The sequence below is a fragment of the Sabethes cyaneus genome, chromosome 3, assembly GCF_943734655.1.
Source record: "Sabethes cyaneus chromosome 3, idSabCyanKW18_F2, whole genome shotgun sequence".
NCBI lineage: Eukaryota > Metazoa > Arthropoda > Insecta > Diptera > Culicidae > Sabethes > Sabethes cyaneus.
Genome location: NC_071355.1, coordinates 215,500,401 through 215,524,471, shown reverse-complemented (window position 1 = coordinate 215,524,471; position 24,071 = coordinate 215,500,401). Strand labels below are relative to the sequence as shown.

The 24,071-nt window shown below is 39.8% G+C and overlaps 1 protein-coding gene across 1 annotated transcript in view; it reads left to right on the top strand.

Moving 5' to 3' along the window:
- LOC128740689 (uncharacterized) overlaps nucleotides 1-22,347 on the top strand; it is a 68,944-nt gene extending 46,597 nt beyond the window's left edge. The window contains exons 4-10 of the mRNA XM_053836252.1: nucleotides 20,582-20,729; nucleotides 20,957-21,226; nucleotides 21,349-21,396; nucleotides 21,515-21,568; nucleotides 21,677-21,709; nucleotides 21,834-21,887; nucleotides 21,977-22,347. Coding sequence (XP_053692227.1) covers nucleotides 20,582-20,729; nucleotides 20,957-21,226; nucleotides 21,349-21,396; nucleotides 21,515-21,568; nucleotides 21,677-21,709; nucleotides 21,834-21,887; nucleotides 21,977-22,347 — 978 coding nt within the window. The remainder of the gene's footprint in view (nucleotides 1-20,581; nucleotides 20,730-20,956; nucleotides 21,227-21,348; nucleotides 21,397-21,514; nucleotides 21,569-21,676; nucleotides 21,710-21,833; nucleotides 21,888-21,976) is intronic.
- Nucleotides 22,348-24,071: the final 1,724 nt, after the last annotated feature.

Sequence of the window (24,071 nt, the reverse complement as noted above, 5' to 3'; positions counted from 1 at the left end):
GTTTCATACTACTTTGCATCAGCTTTGCGGCTTTCCAAGGCCTGGTGATTAGAAACACTTTCTTTCTCTGCAAAGATATCCATAAAACCACTTGGAGATCATCTGACAAACCCAAATGAACATTGTCAGCACTATAATGTTATATATTCTTTCGATCAGTTAGCCGAACCCTTTAATATAAATTGTATAACTCACCGCTTGACGGTACTCAATCTATGCTAGATCTCATTGGAGAGTTTCTATTGTATAAAACGAGTTAGAATAAAGAACTGGTAGTTTATTCCAGTTAGTGTTACCGTAACTGCAGCATCTCTTATATTACTCTTCACGTTGAAGATTCCCCCGATTAATCATACATAACAGTGACGACGATAAGGATATAATTTTTTTAAAAGTGATTACAAAAGTGCGTGCAAAGAAAAAGTGATACCGGCAAAATTTTGTAGAAAAGCTAATTCGCGCCCAGTGAGATTTTTATCAAAAGCGGTTATTGTCTGGGTCGCGTGAATTCAACGATATTGTGTGATATAAAACAAAGCGTTTTTATTCAATAATACAATAGGGATTATTAATTGCGCTTTGTTTAAACATTTATTAACCTTTGTTAAGTAAAATCCATTTTGTACTAAAGCGTGGGTTGACTAAGCTTTGTATAGTCGCTTTTAAAGGTTTAATAGTCATCATTTAGTTCGATCTCACCCCGAAAGTTAATTCGCTACTTGAGTAATACCGAAAATCAAAAATAATCGCGTGAAATTTATTCACAGTGCGAAAGGTAGCGTGCTGAGTAGCTATATGTAATTCCGGTGGCCAATAATTCCGAGTGAAAGCTAGTAAAAAAAAAATAAGTAGTGAAATCTGGTAAAAACGCAGTGAAAATTTTAAAAGAGCAGATAATTACAGTGACACGCGGCAAGATTTTTTTTAACGCCATCGCCAAGTACAGTATAATTCTATAAGCCGATATAGTGAATCCGCAAAGGAGGTGAAATCGCTCACCAGCATTTTTGGTATTCGTTTTCGCTGGAGAAGCAGCAGTTGGAGAGGCAGCAGATTGCTATCAATATTCGCCAGAGGAAAGAGCGAACAGCACAGAACAGTAAGCAATCAAGGTCACGTAAGTCGTTCCAATTTTATTAATTGTTTTTTTTTCCTTTTCACCTCTCACATAAGTTAATATTTCGCTATAAAATGTCTTTGATTGGGTCTGTTGATCACTATATCAGAGGATCAAGCTTCAGTAGCTATTTAGAGCGTTTAGGTTTTCTTTATCAATTAAACAATGTGCCAGAAGAAAGGAAACGCAGTTTGTTCATTACTCTTAGTGGAACAGTGGTATTCGATGAACTTAAATTGCTTTATCCCGGACAAGATTTAAACACAATCAGCTATGATGAAATGGTCAACCGGCTCAAAGAGCGTTTTGATAAGACAGAGCCAAATATGATGTATCGATATAAGTTTCACAATAGAGATCAGGGCATCGAGGAATCGGCGGAAAACTATATCCTTGCTATTAAGCTTCTTGGTGAAAATTGTGGCTTTGGGGAACATAAAACAGAGGCGATAAAAGATAGAATTATATTAGGTTTGCGTAATGAAGAGTTAAAGAAAAAATTACTTATGAAAGATGGCTTAACGTTGGAAGAGGTTGAACAAGTGGTAGTGAGAACCGAATTGGCTAATTTGAGAGCAAGATTTCTAGGCGATGATGCTGGGCGAGTTTTGTCTGTGAGGCATAGATTGGGCGGCAGATCGACTGAGTATCGCAATAACGGCGGTCAACGATGCAGACCGTATGTCAGGTTTCGGGATCGAAGTCGGAGTCGTAGTCGCAGTGGTAATAGGAATTATAATTTCAACCGACATTCGCATAACATAAAAACAAACATAAAAGTTAATTTTATGAAATGCAAATTTTTTGTAAATATACTACCTTATTTGGGTTATTTATTAACTGACAAAGGCATTTTACCCTCACCTGATAAATTACAAACAATTAAAGAAGCAAAAACTCCAAACAATACTTCTGAACTTAAGGCATATCTAGGGTTAATTAATTTTTATGGAAAATTTGTCCCTCACTTATCTACCAAGCTAGTTCCATTGTATAGATTATTGAAAAAGAATGTTAAATTCGTGTGGGACGATAGTTGCCAAAAATGTTTTGAGGATAGCAAAGAGTCTTTACTGAAAGCAAATCTATTGGAATATTACGATCCTTTAAAGCCATTGATAGTCGTTTCTGATGCTTGCAATTATGGCTTGGGTGGAGTTTTAGCCCATGTCATTGATGGCAAAGAACGACCTATTAGTTTCACATCATTTTCCTTAAACAATGCACAAAAATCGTATCCCATTTTACACCTTGAGGCCTTAGCTTTAGTGTCGACGGTAAAGAAATTTCATAAATATTTGTTCGGTCAGAAGTTTACTGTATTTACTGACCATAAACCGTTACTAGGGATTTTCGGAAAAGAGGGCAAAAATCAATTGTGTGTAACTAGATTGCAAAGGTACACAATGGAATTATCTATTTACCAATTTGATATAAAATACAGACCTGCATCTCAGATGGGAAACGCAGACTTTTGCTCCCGTTTTCCCCTGAGTGACCCTGTTCCAAAAGGCTTAGATTTTTGTGAAATAAACAACATTAATTTCTTTAATGAAATTCCTTTGGATTATTTAGCTATTGCTAAAGAGACGATGAATGACGAGCTTCTTGCGAAAATTAAGCATTTCATAGAAAATGGTTGGTCGGATAAACCTGATAAACGTTGGAAGACTATTTATTCTCTAAAAGATGGTTTAGAGTTATTGAATGGGTGTTTGTTATACCAAGATAGAGTTTTCATACCATTTTCTATGCGCAATCGTGTTCTCAATCTTCTCCATGCCAATCATAGCGGCATCGTGAAGATGAAGCAGATGGCCAGACGATGTTTGTTTTGGTTAGGGATTAACGGTGATATAGAGAAATTCGTAAAACAATGTCAAGTTTGTATGACAACGACTGTAAACCCAAGAAAGTGCACACCTTCTTCTTGGATACCTACTACACGTCCTTTTAGCAGGATTCATGCGGATTTTTTTTATTTCGACCATAAGCATTTTTTACTTGTGGTTGATAGTTATTCCAAATGGCTTGAGATTGATTTGATGAAATATGGCACTGATGCAAGCAAGGTAATTAGGAAATTTACAATGATTTTCGCAAGGTTTGGTCTTCCGGACGTATTAGTCTCGGACGGAGGACCCCCGTTTAATTCAGGAATCTTTATTTCATTTATGGAAAGGCAGGGAAATCAGGTTATGAAAAGTCCTGCTTATAATCCTAATAGTAACGGACAAGCAGAACGAATGGTAAGGGTAGTAAAGGAGGTATTTAAAAAGTTTATTTTAGACTCTCAGACGAAATCATTACCGATTGAAGATAGAATAACATATTTTTTGATTAATTACCGTAATACTTACTCAACTTCCAAGGACGGTTTACCTTCGGAGAAAATTTTAAGTTACAAACCCAAAATACTGCTAGACTTGCTACATCCAAAGAGTAATTTTAGGTATTTTTTAGAAAAGCCTCATGATAAGAGCAAATCCACAAATTTAGGTCCAGTTTACGATGCGCCTGTTAACGATCCATTTTCTAATTTAACTTTAGGTGATAAAATATTGTACAAAAATCCTAACAAAACAGACAGTCAAAGATGGATCGAAGCTAAATTTGTGAAAAGGATCTCTGTTAATGTTTTCTCAATATCTCTTTCAAGATCAACTGTTAACGCGCACAGAAGTCAACTTAAATTGGTGGAGAGGAACAAACCTAGTACGGCGATAAGTATACCAATGCAGCGCAGTAAACGTCTACGAGAAATTTCTGATACAGAAGCAGAAGCTTCCAATGCTCGAGGCATGGACGGTGAAATTACTAACAACCGCAAGCGTTTAAAGCGCAGATTACGACGTCCTCGGAGTCCTATCGTCACGCGATCTAAATCGCGATCGAATTATCCAGTTGTACAGTGAATTTACGGAATATTATACAAGCAAAATAATTTAATATGAAATGTTAAATTTTCGGAATATTGTATGTGCAAAATATTTAATTTAAAAATGTTAAATTTTCAATTATTATTGTACGATTAGCTGAATCAGAATATACTCTGCGTTAATATTAATTGTAATTGAAAAAATAATTACGTTATGTTAATTCTTACAATAGAGAAGATAGAAAGGTTGTCATCGACTAAAAGGGGGAGAATTGTTATATATTCTTTCGATCAGTTAGCCGAACCCTTTAATATAAATTGTATAACTCACCGCTTGACGGTACTCAATCTATGCTAGATCTCATTGGAGAGTTTCTATTGTATAAAACGAGTTAGAATAAAGAACTGGTAGTTTATTCCAGTTAGTGTTACCGTAACTGCAGCATCTCTTATATTACTCTTCACGTTGAAGATTCCCCCGATTAATCATACATAACATATAAGAGGATGAGCAATAAAGTAGCTGTATATTTTCCCAAAGTAGTTTTTAAGTAGCATTTAAGGTGAATTAAACGCTATTGGCTTGCATTTGAATAGCATTGGTAATGTTTATTGGTTACCTGGGAAGGTGACGGTTTATGCTGCATGCTGTTCAACATCGCTTTTGACGGGGTGATCTGAGGAGCGGGCATCGAAACGACAGACACGATTTCCCCAAAGGAAATCAACTCCTAGACTTTGCAGGTGTCTTTGATATTATAACCAGGAACTTTGCGTCGGTGTATGCATTCAACGCCAGACTGAAAGTGAAGGCTAGGATAATTGGACTTGGAATTCGAAGTATTTAGTTTTATTCATCGAAGACCAAATACATGAAAGGAAAAGGTTCGCAGGAGACAAATGCGCGCCAACCACGGATGCTTCAGTCATCATTGACGGCGACGAACTAGAAGTGGTAGATGAGTTCGTGTATTTGGAATCGGTGGAGACCGCGGACAGCGGACTAATAAGGAGATCCAGCGGCGCATTCAAGCTGGAAGTCGAGCCTACTTTCTCCTCCGCAACACGCTTCACAGGAGCATACGCTGCCACACAAAACTGACTTTGTACAGAACGCTAATCATACCGGTAGACCTCTACGGACTTGAAACAGTAACTTTGCTTACGGAGAACACACGTGCACTTGCCGTATTTGAACGAAAAATTTTACGTACTATGTTTGGCCGTTTACAGACGGATAGCGGAGAGTGGCATAGGCGTATGAACCACGAGTTACAGGCACTACTTAGAGAAATTCCCATCGTACACCTGGCGAAAGTTGAACGACTATGGTGGGCCGGCCGGTCGCAAGGATGCTGGACGACTGTGCAGTGAAATACGTTCTCTTCACCTACCCTGGTTCTGTGCTGGTGAAGTAAGTAAGTTGAGGACCTTGGTCGTGGACCAGAATGGTTTTGACTGAGGTAGAATCTATTGGAGCTTTTGCTGAAATTCTTTGTTCTTCAGTTCTTGAATTCGCTTCTGGATTACCCTAGAGAGGTTTGTCATGGTCTTTGTTTGCCGCTCGCCAGTTCGTTGGTATTGGCACCGGAGTATATTGCACTACCACACCAGACGATTGATAGTAGAATCCATTTGGAGAAAGGTGCACACCTGACGTTGTTGAACAGGGACCGCACATTTCTGGACTACAGCAATCGCTCGCTGGCGGGATTCCAGGCTTTGGTCGATCTGATCCGGCGTATCCAGAGGTTATTCGGAATCGATTTTGTCGTCGATGATTCACTGTAACTCAATCCAGTTGGCATGATAGTAGTTTCGCCGAGACCGATTGTCCACCAAAATGGTAAAGGCAGTAAGCTTCTACACCGCTGGGTAGTGGTTGAAAGACAGTTCTTCTTAGACTTTCGGTACTGGTGAGCCACGTTAGTTAGAAAGGAGTGCATAATAGAGGGATATAGTGGTGGGCAGCTTCGAAATCTTCCGCCAGGATGGTTCCGTAGTGATTTATTCTTCGTTTGCCCCACACTTCATGCAGAGATTGAGGTCACCGACAATAATGTACTTCGCCCGCTGGCGCGTCAGCTTGACCAAATTGGATGGTAGTGTCCTTTCGTACCAGTTTACAGATTTCTTCTCGTTTGACCAATATAAACCTCTTTGCAATGTGTACGACTGATTTCACAAATCCTTGTTTTTCTGTGTTCCTCAATCGGGTCCATAATTGCTCCCAACTTGCTTTTGGGCTGGTTGTTTTCGCTGGTATAAACTGACCTCGATTCCGATTTTTTTTCAATTTTTTGGTGGACAAGGCTTGTAATGTTTTCATCGTATTCTACTGCCACTCTCTTTAGTTCTGGTGTCGTTAGTGATTTTTGTAATACTAATCTTTGATCCAGGAGATCTCTCTTCCGATGTGCTGATGCACCCAAAAACATTTTCGGATTTGCTTCGAAATCTACAAAAATTGTAATACTCAGTAAGGTATCGTAGATCCAGAAAATAGCAAATGGCAGAAAAATTAATTTCAGCAACAAAACTATACAAACCATCACTTTCCAAGCACAGATTACTGCTCCTCCGCTTATGTCACGGAAATGATTTTTGTGTTATTATGATAAGGTATAATCAGATGTGGATCCACTCTGGTAAATGCGATCAGGTTATATCATCGAAATACAATGCAAATATGTCCAATCCATATACTTTAATCCACGTATTCACGTAGAACATTTCTAACCTCACAATTTTAATATAATTCTATCGTGCTATTTTAAAATGCGTTCATGATCATTCATGCAAAAATTTAAATTTTTGTACACGAAAAAAGTTGAGAACTTTTTCCCATTGGTATCAAATGCAGTAAAATACTCAAGATTACTTGCCTTGACTTGTTACCTAATCACAAATCAGGTCTTCAACAGACTATGCAGGCAATTGTTAGTATATAGAACTACAGCGAGCCCAACGCTACCATTATATTGGCTCCACTTCCCTTCGCTAAGACAAGCATAAACTGTCCAAAAAAAATCATAGGATTCCAACTTTTATCGTATACAAATATATTTATTTTTAGTCCGTGATCGGGTTAAAATGTTAGCCACATTTTTCATGTGGTCTGTATGTATCAAAAATACAGCATTCACGCGGTAGCTGAAAGCGCCATTCTCTAGAAATAAGCTAACAAATAGCAGAAAAATGCAAATTCTCTAATCGTCTTCTGCGGTAGATCAGCTAAAGAATGGTAGAGAAAAATCGTCGACAAAAAACTATCGACGATGTGATCTGTCGACGAGGACGACTCCAATCGGAAACTAATAGCCACTTTAATGCACGCGATGCACGAAACTCTTGCTCTGCTGTGTGGTGATCTGCCCAAAACGATGTGATTTCGGTTTTGCTATTTGCTCCATTCCAAATCGGATGTCTCGTAAAATGATGACCCATTGAAAAAAAATTGGACCACAACCCCTCAAAATAAAAAAACGCAGCAGATGCCGACTCATGCCCAAATTTGGGACCTAAAACACAAAAAACGATGACGAATGATTTATTTCCTTTCAATTATTACGATGATAGTGTAAGTGGGTCCATTCCTTGTTTAGTAATATGAACTCTTCTCGTGTTTTTTACAACCACGAGCACCAATAAACTTTAGTTGCTTCAAAATTAGCTCTCGTTAACCCAAAACATAATCACGTTATGTCTACGTTTTGGATTGACCAAATTGGCAACGGATTTTTTTCCGATGCTGCGTCAATATATTCTAATATAGTATAGTATTGAAACAATTTAAAGTACCCAACTTCTCTGAACCCTCTTGTCTGACCACCAGGTACATATCTACTCATATCGAATTTCACGGGCTCCAGATTTTTTACTGTTCCTTTTGAAATATCGTTAAAAGGCTTCAGATGCTCGTTATTTTTTACGTAAGTTAAAACGTTTATATAGACATTTTTATCTTTATTACCGGGTATTGAGGCTGCTCGAATTTAACCGGATTTTTGGTCAGTCAATCTAGGGTTAAACATATGGAAATCACAAAACTTCCAAATTCGCATTTTGCGCCAATGATCGTTAAATCCTTTTGAATAGCCTGAATTGGCGAGGATCATTCCCCTTCTCTATAATCGTCTGACATTTATTTCTTAAGAACCAGTCGTCGCATGCGCTGTTCTTAGTAAGTTATATTCACTAATTAATGTCAGCGGAAGCAGCCAACCCAGTGAAACCAGCCAATATTTTATACCCACTCTTCTATAATTCATATATTTCGATAGCTGTTCAACCTGCAGAGTTCCAATCGAAATCTCTTAACGTTAGTGCAACCAATAAGGTCATAAATAATACATAGATCCTCAGTCCTCGAACGAATAGCTCTAGCTTACTGGCAATTTGCAATTTTGTTGATAACATTTGGTAATGGCTCGAACCCGCCCGCCTTTAGCCTCTATTGATAAGGAACCACATCAATGGGAGCTGCTGCGAACGAGAAAAGGAGCAGCAAGAAAAAAATACTCGCGAAATCAGCGGAAGGTCAACGAGCGTGAGAAATACCTGTTGGCTCGGTCGTATCAAAAGTTGGTCCAGCGCAGCGCATCGGCCAATTTTAATATCCTAGCGGAGAGGCGATATTGGGCACAATCTTACCATCGTAAATTCACACCGAGCGGTCGATCTGTGCCGCGAATGACGGTCACATGTTGGTTTAATGGTCTTTCTTCTGCCGACAGTGTAAATGTTATTTTCGATCACTTTTATAGGATTTTTCTCTTTTCGGTTATTTTGTCAACCGAACACACTAATCTGAATAAACGAGTGACTTTTTGTTTATCGGTCATAAAAGAAAAATAACTAATCTGAATTAGTTTATATTTCTGTATAAGAAACTCGTTCGATTCTAAATGCCAAGGTCGACCGCTTTTCTGATACGGTTTTCTGACTTTGTGTTTGAAGGAAAACCGAAACGGTGTGATATCGACTATTTTGGCTAGAAGATGGAAACGAATTTTGCCAAGCAGAGACTCCAGCGTGTGCGAAGACACGGAACTGCCAGAAGATGAGCTTCGACGTTCACCACGCCAAGATGTTCTAATATTTCTTGTAGAGTTGTCTGCTTAACGCATTGTTGTACCTGCTTTTTACAATACGATTAGTTATACGACGCCCGGATTGGCTGACCTAATACTAAATTTATAGTTTCGAAGCAATTTAACTGTGCATAATTGGATTCAAAAATCTTCAGCGCTCATCTTTAGCGTATACAACATATGTCCGCACCGGCCCTTATTTGAATTGTAAAATAGTTTATGCAAATTTTTCATCCGGTTGAAGTCGTTTTCCTACTCCGTAAGGTTTTCTAGTTTAGCTAGCAGCTTAGCTTTGAAAATTTCGGTTTCATCGGATGGAAGCTGGCTGCTAAACTGTATCGCTACATACGCTATAACCGGTGCACACTGGGAACCAAGATAAAGGTGGTCGAAACTAAATAATTCCACTGGTTTCAAATTGAACATTGCTTCTTCTGAAATACTGTATTGCTGTTACTTATTTCACACTTAACAGGCTATTCTTTGAAACTATGTAATTATTTTATGATAATATAATTTTTAGTTAGTACCGGATTTTGCCCGCACCGGCACCACCGTGCGCAGCACGCATCGACGAGCAATGTCATCGAGATGAATTTATCATGTTCAAACTATGCATCTGCTAATGAAACTATCACAAAATATTCATTATTCAAATTGTATGCTGAAACGAAACCCAAATTGCTATCGCTGCTATTAATGTTCTGTGAAGTTCGCGATGGTGTATCAAAAATGTATGGATCCCGCGGCGGCATAATCGATAACCTTTTCGAACCCTTTTAACTATTTACATCAAGTTTCCGTTATCGATTTGTTGACCCTTGTCGTATATGGTAGAGCACACTTCAATCAATCCGTAGCTGTTTTACCCGGTTTCGCTCTCTGCTCTGTTTTTGCTTTTCCGCAATTCATTCTATCGCTCGCTTTGAAATTCCATAGACAATGGGGCAAACGTATCGAGTTTCGTTGAATGCTTTAAACTAAAAATAGAAAATAGATACATTATTTAAAAAACTCTTCCATTAGTGAACGGAGCCATGAAAAAAAAACTCTGCGGTTAACCGCAGCTTAGTCCCGTTTGTGAAAAAACGAACATTAGGATTCGGTTTCTATTGTTATTTTGAGCTTTATCTCAATTAGAGTGCTCATTTTAGTTGTATTATTCTCATTGCCGAAATATAGGCTTTCTCACAGATTTGATATATATTTTAGACCACATTGATAAAACCTCTCTGATCATTGGTTTTATGTCAGAATCGTGAGTGAAACTGGTTTTTGGGTGCATTCTACGAAAAAAGCAACTGCAAGATAGTTACACTATAACATTTTCAGAAACTTGAGCGATAGTCGACAAGGCCGGAATGTGGCCTAAATAAATTTCAAGGAATTCTTCTGTGCTGCTACTAATATCAACCAGAACCTGATTAAGAAATGGAGGCAGCCACCGTGCTTAGGAAAATCTGCATCAGGCATATCGTTTCTAAGGCAGAAAGCTGCGATATTCGTCGATGCTTTATATGTAGGGGGATTAGGGACATAATGAGCACCCTAACTTGTTGACTGATTTAAGCACCCAAAATGACAGAATTTTTAAAGTGTCGTCATTGCAAAACATACATTCACTATCGATAATTAAAGGCATACTGTTAATGATGTTACAAAATGGGTACTTTCGTAGAAAAGAGAGGTGCCCATTTCGCCCCGTGTGCTCATTATGCCCCCAATCCCCCCATATTGATATGAAGCGAGCCAGTTTATTTTCGACAACTGACGTAGATTCTGATTAAGATTGACTGTATTCAATAAAGTATGAGAACTGAAATAACTAAAAGAATAAAAGCAGTTTTGCTTAAAATTGTTCTACGGGCTTTTGGAGAAAACAACAGTATTTTTATACGTGAGCTTTGATAATGCTTAGAAACGGATAAAACATTATTGTTATATTTTCGATTGCTTAGAAACATATTTCCCGAAACCGGCCGGTTTAAAAGGTAAACTATCCATTTTGTAAGAACTAAGTATTGGTGTTGTGTCCCGTTCACTAAATATTGAGTTACCGGTTCTTACGTTAGCATAAAAAAAGTTTTTGTAGTGTTATCAAAATTTTATTTGATACATATCCGCTTTAGGTTATTCAGCCGAGAGCCGGGGTGGCTCTTGCCGTATCAAGAATTCCTCTCCATTGTACTCGGTCCTGGGCTACTCGTCGCCAATTCGTTGCGCGTCTCGACACACGCAAGTCGACTTCAACCTGGTCGAGCCATCTAGCACGTTGAGCCCCTCTATTCCTGGTGCCGGTGGGGTTCTTGAAGAGAACGGATTTCACGTGGCCGGCCCACCATAGTCTCCCAACTTTCACCAGGTGTACGATGGGAATCTCTCCAAGCAGTGCCTGTAGCTCGTGATTCATACGCCTCCGCCACTCTCCGCTTTCCGTCTGTATTCCGCCAAAAATAGTCCGCAACACCTTTCGTTCCAAAACGGCAAGTGCACGTATGTCTTCCGTAAGTAAAGTTACTGTCTCAAGTCCGTAGAGGACTACCGGTCTGATTAGCGTTTTGTACATCGTCAGCTTTGTGCGGCGGCGTATGCTCCTTGATCGAAACGTCTTGCGAAGGGAAAAGTAGCCTCGATTTCCAGCTTGAATGCGTCGTTGGATCTTCTTGCTCGTATTATTGTCGGCGGTGACCAGAGAGCCCAAATATAAGAACTCATCAACCACTTCCAGTTCATTGCCGTCAATAGTCACTGTCCGTGGGAGGCAAACGTTACTTTCTCGGGAGCCTCTTCCTACCATATATTTGGTTTTCAACGCATTAATTTGTAACCCTATCTTCCTAGCCTCCGTTTTTAGTCTGGCGTAGATTACCTCCGCCGTCCCACGGTTTCTAGTGATGATGTCGAGGTCGTCTGCAAAGGCTAGGAGTTGGCTACTCTTACTGAAGATCGTTCCCCTCGTTTCGATGCCCGCTCGCCGGATCACACTTTCAATAGCGATATTGAATAACATACAGGACAGTCCATCCCCTTGCCGTAACCCTCTGCGCGATTCGAACGGGCTTGAGAGTGTCCCCGAAACGTGCATGTAGCACATCACTCGTTCCAGAGTAACTTTGATCAGCCGCGTCAGTTTGTCCGGAAAACCGTACTCGTGCATTATCTGCCATAGCTGTTCGCGTTCAACGGTATCGTATGCTGCTCTGAAATCCACGAAAATATGATGCGTGGGCACGTTGTACTCTCGACATTTCTGAAGGATTTGTCGGAGAGTAAAAATTTGATCCGTAGTAACACGGGCCCCCATGAAGCCCGGCTGATACTGCCCTACGAATTCTCTTGCTATTGGGGATAGACGACGCAGCAAAATCTGGGAGAGCACCTTGTAGGCGGCGTTGACCAGCGTAATGCCGCGGTAGTTACAGCAGTCTAGCCGGTCGCCCTTTTTGTAGATGTATCCGCTTTAGCGTCACGGATTTTTCTGGGCTTTCGTCAGATTTTTTCTTTATGATTTTTTTAAATTTCTTTGACTCTCAATCATCGTGTTTCTATGCACTGTGACATAACAACGAACGCAAAATTTTTCACTTTCTAACCAACGCAACTGTATTGCACTGTATTGCATTACTGAATTAAACAACTGATAACTGATAAAAATATAGATGTTGATTACTTGCCATAATTTTGTTGTTTTTAATTTTGACATAGAACTACGTCTTGCAGAAAGAAAGCAGAAAATTACAATCTAAAAGATGAAAAGCTTTCAAGTTTTAAAAGCTTATCGCTCATTCATTTCCTGACGAATTCTCAAGATTTTCACTCAGAATTGATCAGAATGTTTTCAATTAATTGATTTGCAAGGAAAAGAAAATCGTATAGTTGCCAGGTGATGAAATTTGATGATAAGTGAAAAGGTGTAAATATCTAATCGTTTTTGACCATTGACTTCTTAAACACAGATGTTGAAATATACGAACAAACTTCACACGTGAGATGATATACAAACAGATATATAGGGTCATTCTTCTTATGACACGGTTCCCTGCATGGCGCGGTTGCAACTCGCAATAAGGAAACAAATAGCATGGACCACCATAGAACGGAACCGATCAGGATTGGGCAGCATCAAAACGTTGGAATTAGTTCCAATTGTAAGCCAAAGCAGACAAATATATATGTAATGAAGAATTATTTGGAAGTAACTTTTTACGTGATTCATACGCCGTGAAACGCTGAAAGAAGAGCTTGATTGTAGCCCTTTGCGAAGAGTAAAGTAGGCCCGATTTCCCACTTGAATGTGTCGCTGGATTTCCTTACTAGTGTTGTTGTTCGCAGTTACCAGCGATCCGTAATACACGAACTCATCTACTACTCCTAGTTCGTCGCCATCCATGGGAGGCGCGCGTTTGTTTCTGTTGGACCTCTTTCTGTCATGTATTTGGTCTTCATCGCATTTATTTTTAGTTCAAGCCTCCTAGACTTCGCTTTCAGTCTGGCATAGGTTGCCTCCGCCGTCGCAATGCTTCTGGCTATCAAAGTCACCTGCAAATCCTAGAATTTGGCTACCCTTAGTGAAAATCGTGCCTCTCGTTTCGATGCCCGCTCGTCGGATCACGCCCTCAATGTTGAGCGATGCTGAGCAGCATGCAGGATCAGCCCATCACCTTGTCTCAAAGGGACTCGAGAGTGTCCCCAAAATGCGCACGAAACACATCACTCGATCCAATGTAACTCGGATCAGTCGCGTCAGTTTATCTGGAAAACGGTGTTCGTGCATTATCTGCATTCGCTGATCTAGATCGACTGTATCGTATACTGCTTTGAAATCAATAAAGATGTGTTGCGTGGGCACGTTGTACTCCCGACATTTCTGCAAGATCTACCGGTGACAGCCGGCGGTGACAGCTATCGGTGACAGCCGGCGTAACAGGATCAGTGTAGAGCCGTTGCCCGCGTTTCTCGATCATATTTATAAAGGTCTGCCGGTAGGAGGTCCTTACCCGTTCTCAATTTTCGTTTGACTACTTGGAGATCAGGTGCTAGGACATTATTATCTTACATGGGCAATCCCATGTTATCTTACGTTTCGCGTTCTTGTGCAATTTCGCCATTAAGATGATCATCGAAGAACTGCTTCTATCTCGCGCTCGTTGGTGATTAGATCCTCTCCCTCGTCCGTACACCCCTGGTGAATGACCAATTAGTAAAAACTACATAAAAAAATAATAATAATAGTCGTCCCTACACATATCAGGTTTTAGTGTGTAACCCTTACGAGATTAGTTCACATTCTTGTAAAACTTGCACCTGTCATTAGCTCAAAACAGTTGTTCTAATTCTTCACGATCTCTGTCCTTCTTTTTTCGCGTGATCTACTGGTTCCTAGCTCTTCGGCATTTGGTCAAGTTCTTCCTAGTGGCAATGTTCAGATGATAATTTTTTCAAGCAATTTACTATCTCTCCACCGCTTGTTGTATTTTCCGAGGTTCTTCACCAAATGCCTCCGATGACCAAACGTATTCTGCCGCAACCGTCTACGAGGCTTAAATCACCTGACTTCTCGGAAGAAGGCAGTGCCTTATCTAATATTCGCGTGTATATCTCGGCAGAATGCGGGTTATATGGCTGCCTGATATTCAGCCGAGGAGGACGGCTTTGACGTGTCTGGTATACGGTTGACTGTTGAGAGCGCACATGCACTGCTACTAGGTGATGGTTAGAGTTACTATACGCACCCCGTAGGGGACATTGGTTAATTCTACGTTGGTCAGGTGATTTCCAAGTGGCTGTATCGATATCTTTGCGTGGGAAAAAGGTACCACGGATCACCAGGCCTTGAGAAACTGCAAAGTTTATACATCGTTGGCCCTTATCGTTCGTGTCGTTGTGCAGGCTATGGAATCCTTTCACCGGTCTATACATTTCTTTCCTACCGACCTGGGCGTTCCCCAGCTAGCACCAACTCGTATATCAATATACGAAAATTATCGTAAATATCTCTTAACAAATTCGAAATCGTAACTAAAGCTTGATAAAGTGGGCCCAACTTGATTTTCTATCGTATATAATGATAATAACTGACATTCATACGTTTTTCAGTACAAAATTGTATAGCAGTACGAAGCGAGTAGCGCTTAATCGGATATCATCGTGTATAAATACTTATATAGTCGTAACGCTTAAAATTATTCCTAATCACGGATATCGCCTCGAAAATTATTCGCGATCTAGGAGTTATAATCGACTCGAAGCTGAGGTTTAACAAGCACATAAGCCTAATTACTGCCAAAGCTTACATAGTTCTTGGTTTCGTGCGGCGACATGCTTCTGGATTCACGGACGTTTATTGCCTCAAGACACTGTATTGCTCGCATATCCGAAGCATTTTGGAGTATGCATCCCCTGTTTGGGCGCCTTCGCAAATAACGTAATCCCTTGTGATTGAGCGTATCCAGAAGAAATTTTTGCGATTCGCCTTGCGTCAGCTGCCTTGGAATGACCCAATTAACCTTCCAAGTTATCCAGAACGTTGTCAGTTGATTAACCTGGAGATACTCTCAGCCAGTCGAGTCAAACAGAGGCGGCTTTTTGTCGTTGATCTCATAACAGGAAACGTTAAATGCTCCTGGGGCAGATGCGATGGAATGTACCTCCTCGGCGGCTTCGTAATCCGCCATTATTTGTAATTCCGTTTCACAGAACAAACTACGGCTATGGTAATTGTTTTAGTTTTTGTTTATTGTCCCTTTTATGACTATTTAGACTACTGTGATAATCATTGAGTGCACCGTACCGCATTTTGCACTGTTAATCTGACACTAGAGTGGCTATTAGTTTGATCTACTAATGTGTTTGACTTCTTTTTCCTTCTTCCTCTTCTTTTTCACTTCATTTTCTTTGAGCGAAATCGTGTGCGAGATTCGACTGTGATAATCGTGTAAATCGGGTTAGTCTAAATAGGGGTAAATGTCACAATATGGTCTTTCAATGATGTTTGTAATGTGTTTGATTTCACGATGTCTAGAAATGTGTTTAGTGTTAGAACGTGGTACGACGTAGTCGGAGATGGTACATAAATATAAAAAAAATATAAAAATAGTACGGGCATATTTTGCCCGTACTATTTTTATATTTCTGTATATCTGTACGTAATGCTGATTTTTATCTTTTATCTATACCTATAAAAATGAATTTCTGTCTGTCTGTCTGTCCGTATGTCCATTATAGACTCGGAAACTACTGAACCGATCGGCGTGGCCCCCTAAAGGGGGGCTCCTACCCAAATGAAACACAAATTTCAGCATAACTCGAACTAATCAAGCAAATGGAACCAAATTTGGCATGTGGGGGTTTTTGAAGGCAAGATTTTTTTTCTATGGTGAATTGATACCTTTCCCCTTTTTAGAAGGGGGGGCTCCCATTCAAATGAAAAACAAATTTCCTCATAACTCGAGAACTAATCAAGCAAATGAAGCCAAATTTGGCATGTGGGGTTTGTAGGAGGCAGGAATTTTTTCTATGGCGAATTATGAACGATCTCCCCTTTAAAAAATTCAAATAAAATACAAATTTCCTCATAACTCGAGAGCTAATCAAGCAAATGGAACCAAATTTGGTATGTAAGGGAATTTGGAGGCATGAATTTATTTTTTGATGGTTTGAGATCCCTCACCCCTGTGGTAGGGGGAAAAGGATCTCAAACAAAAAAAAACATAAAGTTTTACTGAACTCAAAAACTAATCAAACTCGAGAAATTTTAGACTCTTTCATAAAATATTAGTCAATAACAAGTCCACCAAAAACTATCTATAGTAACACTAGATGATGAAGGACGAGACGGCCACAGGCACCCCCCGCAGAAAACACCACTGTATAGGTCAGTTTGTGTTCCTAGGTGTACTGACCTCTATTACTTTCCTTCAGTTGAGTCCAAACAAGCGACTGCGAGTGACACGAGGATCACCCCTGCGAAATGGTACATTCCACAAAAAGGTTTTCCGTGAAATGGTACATTCCGCGAGGTCCGGTAGAACCGATTCCGGATGTTCCGGAACTTCCAGATCGGCTCATAGTACATCTAAATGTGAATTAAACAGCTCGTGTTGAAAAATCCTGTCATTTGATACCCCAGTTGCCATATTTTCGAAGAGAATTCCAAATGACCACTTTTGAGTTCCGATAGAACCGACGGATGTTTCAAAGTGTGGGGGGTAAACCAGCGCTCTACAGGATAGTATAAAAGTCATTATTAGTGACTACAAATAAAATGGATAACTTTTGCGCTGCTAGACTAGATTTCTAGATTTCAAGATAAAACTAGATTTCTAGTTTTATTTCATCTGAATCTAGATCTAGATCTAGATCATCTAGAAAGGCCAAAAAAGTCCAAGAGAGAAAATGACTATTAAACTCAGAATCGCTCCAAGCTCCTTAGAATGGTCAAAGAAGACCAAAAAAGAAAGTGATTCCAAATTAAGTTCAGAATCGCTCTAGTCCCGTTAGAAAGGCCAAAAAGTCCAAAAGAGAAAATGAAAATTAAACTCAGAATCGCTCTAAACCCCTTGAAACACTTTCTCACTAACTGTGAGACTGAGGACTCCTGCATTAATACATTGGCATCTGATATGTCTTGAGCGAGCGAGTGGGCGGAAATGTGACATTATCAAATGACAAGTGTAACGCGTTTGCGCTAAATTTGCGTTTCGTGTGATGACTCTGGAGCTATAATAATTTAGGGTGCAACCTCCTATTGTTGTCTCTGGTTTCCGCCTAATTTTGTTTATTGTAACACCCTTAGAAAGGCCAAAAATGTCCATAAGAAAAAATGATCCCAAATAGCAGAATAGCACTAAACCCCTCCGAAAGACCCGCCCGCACAGTTGCTTCGTGGTACGATGCTAGCCTAACACGTCAGTCGAAGTATGTCCGATTCTCGGCTGGGCGGTGCTGCTCCAGAGTTAATTGGATTTTTGCACTAGCCCCGAAGTTTTCCTGTACTCTAATAACCGGCTGCGAAGTCTGTCGATAAAGAAGGGTTAAGTTCTGAAGGATATTTATACCCACGACTTTGCGTTGCCCTTCGAAAGACACGAAAAGAAAATGTTCCCAAATTAAGCTCAGAATCGCTGTCTGAAGTTTTTAGAGCGTCTTAGTAGAATACGAAACCTAAAATTAAAAAAGGAGAAAACTTATCCAATTTAATTCTACTATGTATATTTTATTCACGACAGATACGTATTTCGCCTAAGACTTGCAGGCTTCCTCAGTGTCTGTTTCCGAACTACGAAAAGTTGGATAAGTTTTCTACTTTTTTAATTTCAGGTCAGAATCGCTCTAAATCCCTTAGAAAGGCCAGAAACTACCACATGCAACTTGGTAGTGCCACCGCTCTGGTAAAACTGGGCCTTTGCGCCGTGGATCTTGCAATCCTTTTCTCCTTTGCGATGCCAAACCAAATTTTATCTCCTGCAGAACTGCGATGCCGAGTTCCGAGCAGCACCCGATCCCCACCTGCGAAATTTATAAACTTACAGTTCCATGTACCGAGTGTCCATTCGTCGTCCTTGTTTCGTCGCCTCGATCGATGCCGAATATTCCGATTATTTGCTTCTACCCGATCCGATCCTTATTTGGTTACCCATTATTCACTAAAATTGCTTGTATCCCGTGACGGTAGAATGGGGATACAAAATTTGAACAAAATCGAATTTGAACAAATTTCTATAAAGTATTATTTAGGGAGCCACTTAGTTTATGGAAAAATAGAGAAAAATTCATATAAAATGAATTTGACGCGATGTTTTTAAGAAGTTTTCTGTCATACTTTCTTGTTTTGAATATGAAGTCTTGAGTTTCCCATACATTTTGTATGGAAGACAAAAAATTAATCTTCAACACTTCAATTGTGCGAAATTAGAAAAATAACACAACACAAATAATTTTTACCAAATGAGCTTCTACAAATTGTCAGACTAATTCAGACAGCAGCTTGAAATATTTCATTATTGTATAGAAATTTTCCTTCTTATAAAACATAGATAAGGTGCATAAAGCATAGTTCAAACTACGAAGAAATATTCGCAGCAATAAAAAAAACTAGAAAAAAAGCAAAACCCTGTCGTTCCGTAGCATCATAGTTCAAAGCTATGTTGGCTGAAACTCATAAATTATTTAAAAAATATAAGTGATGCCCTTCAAATTTTCAACAAAAGGGCTAATAACCTAATACCAGGTTTACCACTTAGTTGACCACACAGCAACATCTGCTAAAAAAAAATAAGCATTTCCAGCTGAGGCAGGGCACGATTCAATAAATTCAGCTCAAATCCTTATTGAAACAAAATACCTGCCAATATATTCCGTCTGCATCGGTTTCCGGTTTTGGACTGTGATGCGGATAGAGCGCAGCCAAAGCTTGCCTAATGGCGGTTCATTTTGAATACTCAGAATTAAACAATGATGTAATTCGACACGGTCTATCATGGTGTTATGAGATGCTTAGCGCCTAATTTATTATGAACGCCATTATTAGTATTATGTTTTAATAACGATCGTATTCACATACTAATGAACGACAGAAGCGATCACCGGCTAAGTACCTGCATTAGACATTTTCAAATCAAGCTATGATAAATCGCTTCTCATATGCTTTGCTTTATTAAGCATATTTTATGCTGCTACTCAGCGTAGTAAATTACAGAAATTAATTATAATCGTATCCGAATGTAGCACTGCTGTAGCAAGAAAATTTATTACTTACCAATTTGTTCAGAAGTTTCTTCTTATTCTTCTTTTGGAAGCAGGCTTCAGCGCCAAGATCGATCGTAGATTTTAACTCATTAACAACTGTCGCGAGCAGCAACGTCACGTTACATGCTTTCGAACAGGTCCGGCGGCGGTGCCATCAGCGGCCGCTCTGATTTGTTTTATCACCTAAAGATGCTTCGCGCCACCGCCCGGTGACCTTGATCCAGGCACGATCCAACACTGCCGCGTAGGCCCCACTACGCGTGTTGCTGATACTGCGAATTGGACAGGAGGGGGTTTCTTTCGTATGCCATGCTTCGCTGATACTGCATCTAAGCTACTGATTTTTGGTGGAACCGGCCGAATATATCGCCCCTTTACTGTTTCAAGGTATAATGGTGGTGCTTCTTCTGTGAAATGTCCTGACTACAACCTACCGTTAGCTAGAAGAGTTACAGCGGTACCGTTTTAATTCAACTAGCAGTGCTCTCTGTTTAGTTCTCTCAGTTTTACTAACAACCATCTATCGAATTTGTAGGAAGAACACTCTATCATATAGACCTTTCAATTTAAAACCTACACAGTTAAAAACGATCTCAACGACCGGAGAAGAATCGTTTGCCTAATCTGGTTCAACTTGGATTATAGCGCTTTTCTTCACTAACGAAAAACAGATTTATGGCAAAACTAAATCTAGAGAGAGGAGTAGGATGTTGAATTTTAAACTTCTTAAGCTTTCCATTTTTCCAGCTATATAAAGTGGAGCATTCTTCAAGTAGCATACATCATTTGACCGACTTCCATCGGAACGGTGAATCTTCAAGTTCTAGAAGTGCGCGGTTATCCAAGAACAAAAATTCGCTACTCAAGTGTTTCAAAAATGAAGAGTTTAATTGTGGTAAGCAGAGTTTCTAATTATTAGTGAAGCCTATTGCATAAACTGTGTGACCAGTCACAGCAGGATAACAAAGAACAATTCTAAAATTAAATAGCTGTTAAAACTGGTGTATTCTTAGTGGAAGTTATCAACCAATTTAACAAAAATATTACACAAACTGTTTCGAAGCAAAGTGTTAAGTGGCTGACACCAAATAAGTTGTTGTTAAATTCTATGGACAAATTCAGCGAAAACAGTGCGAATATATCCAGGATTCAGAACCGTATCGTCTTTTCAGTTCTCGTTGCTTTGCGGTAGCTGCATTCTCGCTCAGAACTTCAATGATGGAAAGTATTACCCGGAACTGTATGCGAGCAAATTCGACGATGGCAAATATCGAGGAGATAACACTGGCGCCTACAAGGGCGGACAATTCACCGGAGCTGGCGGTTCAGGCGGCAAAGGTAGCTCCGGCTTCGGAAGCGGCAGCGGTCTAGGAGGCGGCAGCAGCTTTGGAGGTATGGTAGCCATGATTCTGTTTTCTTATTTCAAGTATAAAACTTAGGAAATTGTGTATTCTAATTCTTAAAAAGACACCCCCATATGACATTAACTAACTGGCTTTAATAAAAACTTACAGGATCCAGCTTTGGCGGTAGTGGCTTCGGAGGCGGCAGTGGTGGATCAGGTAAGACATGTTATTATTCTATACATTTGTACAATCAAAAGTTTAAAATTTTTACAAAGTTTCAAATTTTAATTTTTGAAGTTTCACAATTCTAAACGAGGGTTGTATTTTTCTATAGTTACAGTACTTGGATCTGGCCAAGGAGGCGGTTTCAGCGCCACCGCAGGAGCAGGTAAGACATCTAAAGAATTGATTTTTGATAAATTCACTTGCAACGACATTGTTGTTTAATATTGCATGATTTTAAAATATTTTCAACTCTTACAATGAATAATTTCAGGATTTGGTTCAGGAGGCAGTGGATTCGGAGCTGGTAAGTCCTTCATATTTTTCTAAATCTGTGCTGTTAGTTTAATATTGTTGAAATAATTCGCAAAATCGTCAAATTAAAATTTCAATAGATGTACAAAATTTCTCCATTTTTTTTTTAATTTAAGGATCCGGCAGTGGTGGATTTGGCGGTGGCAACGCCTTCGGAAGCGGAGGATCCGGTACGTGCCCGACTTTAGTTTTAAGTTTATTATAAAATATGATTTTTTCCCGTATTATAAATGAATATCTCTTTGATCTAAAATTGCAGCATTTGGTGCTGGAGGTGCTGGTGGTGCTGGTAGCCGTTTCGGAGGTAGCAGTGGTAGCTCTGCCGGTCAAATTCAAACCCTGGTTGATGAACGGGACCTGAACGAAAATGGATACAAGTACAAGTTCCAAACCGAAAATGACATCAATGTCGAACAGACCGGTGTCGTCGATGCCAGCCAACCCGACAGCCCGCTGCTGCGTGTGACCGGTTTCTACGAATTTACCGCCGATGATGGTGTCAAATACCGCGTGGATTACACTGCCGATGAAAATGGATTCGTCGGTACTGGTGCCCATCTGCCAACACCTCCTCCAATTCCAGAGGAAATCCTGCGGTCGCTGCAACTGCTGAGTCAGGGCAAAAAGTAGATCAGCAAAAGTTTTACATTTAGTATAGCACATGTGACCAAACTCTGTGTTCTTAATTGCTAAGAGCAACAAACGAATAATATATCTGGAAAATATGTACTCTCGAAACAGTATAGACGTGCCATTTACAATATCCAAGCAATAAAGCGACAGATATAAAAAGACAGTAATCAGAGTGTTTCTATTTGGCGGGATTATTTTTAATTTTTATCTTCAGAGCCGAAGGCGCGTGATTTCTGATCACCGCACCGTTAGAAAGCTCAAACCACTTTGAAAGCTACAGTTCCCGGTTGTTTCACTGATTTGCTACTAGGTGGCTCCAGCCAAACTGTTATATTGATCGAAGCCGGTAATAGTAACAAAGCTTTAATAACATAAGCGAAAGATCACTCGTATTCCAGTCTCCAAAACCAAATGGATTAGAATATTCGTGAATTATTTGATCGAAAACAATGTGAAGTATGAAAATCAAACTTATCAAATACATTGAAAATGTGCTTATCAAGCAAGAAGGGATATAGTTGGGAGGCAACGACGAAAAACTGATGGTTGAAATTTCTGAATTGCAAACGTCTATGGGACACGCAGAGAATAATCAAGCCAATAAATAAATTTTCGCGTGGGAGTCTCTGCAATACTGCCTAGATCCTTAAATTTATACTCGCTGGATATAATTTTGATATGTAATCTCAAGTGTAATCTTACGAGAGTGAGATACGGTGGCAACTTTTCTATTAACGCTCTAACGGGTAAGAACGTCTGTAGACGGCCTTAGCTTTTGGAGCTCCAGAGCCACATACGAAATTTGTCTTGAATTGACAATATGAGAAATATGTTCAGAACAGATTTCCTGACATTTTGATATCAATATCACAACATGCGTTTAAAAGTTATCACTTGTCAAAAACAAAAATTCCGAAAAATTCCGAAAAATTATGGTGCGAATATAGTAATGTTCCGATTTTGTCTGCCCCAGATTTTGTCAGCTCCCGATTTTATCAGCTTTTTATCCCGATTTTGTCAGCCGATATATTTTGTTTAACTTTTGTGCTTTTAAACATGATTTATAAAACTTTCCAGCCTGCTTGAAACTATTCTGATTCTCTGGGTATTGTTTTCTGAATAAAATGATGCCTTCTTGCCAAGGGCGTAGCGACGGGGGGGGGGGGTTTGGGGGTTCAAACCCTCCCCCAGGAGAAAATTTGTTATACTTTTAAGCTTGAATTTTCACAGCCAGCTGTTGCTTAGAGCACAGGAAAATGTACGGGGCTGATTGTACGATCCCCGTCGGCGTCGTGAACTTAGAGCCGGGGTGGTTTGTGCTGTTTTAAGCCCCATTTAATGCGATCTTGGGTTACTCGTCGCCCATTTTCCAGGTATCTCTAAAGTCGCAGTTTTTTACTTAAAAAATAAAAAAATGTCGCTTTAGACCTGGACGAGCCATCTCGCACGTTGAGTCGCTCTGTGCCAGTGTCGGTGGGGTTGTTGTATAGAACCATTTTCCTTACGACGTGACTGGTTCACTGTAGTTTACTGACTTTCGCCAAATGTACGTTGGTAACCTTCCCGAGCAGTGTATGTTGCCCTTGATTCATGCACCTCCGCTACTCTTCGCTTTCAGCTTGTACTTCGTCAAATGTCGTCCGTAAAGGCGCGTAAGTCCTCCGTGAGCATGGTCTATCGGTCTAATAGGGGGTTTGTACATTGTCAGGTTCCTAAGGTGG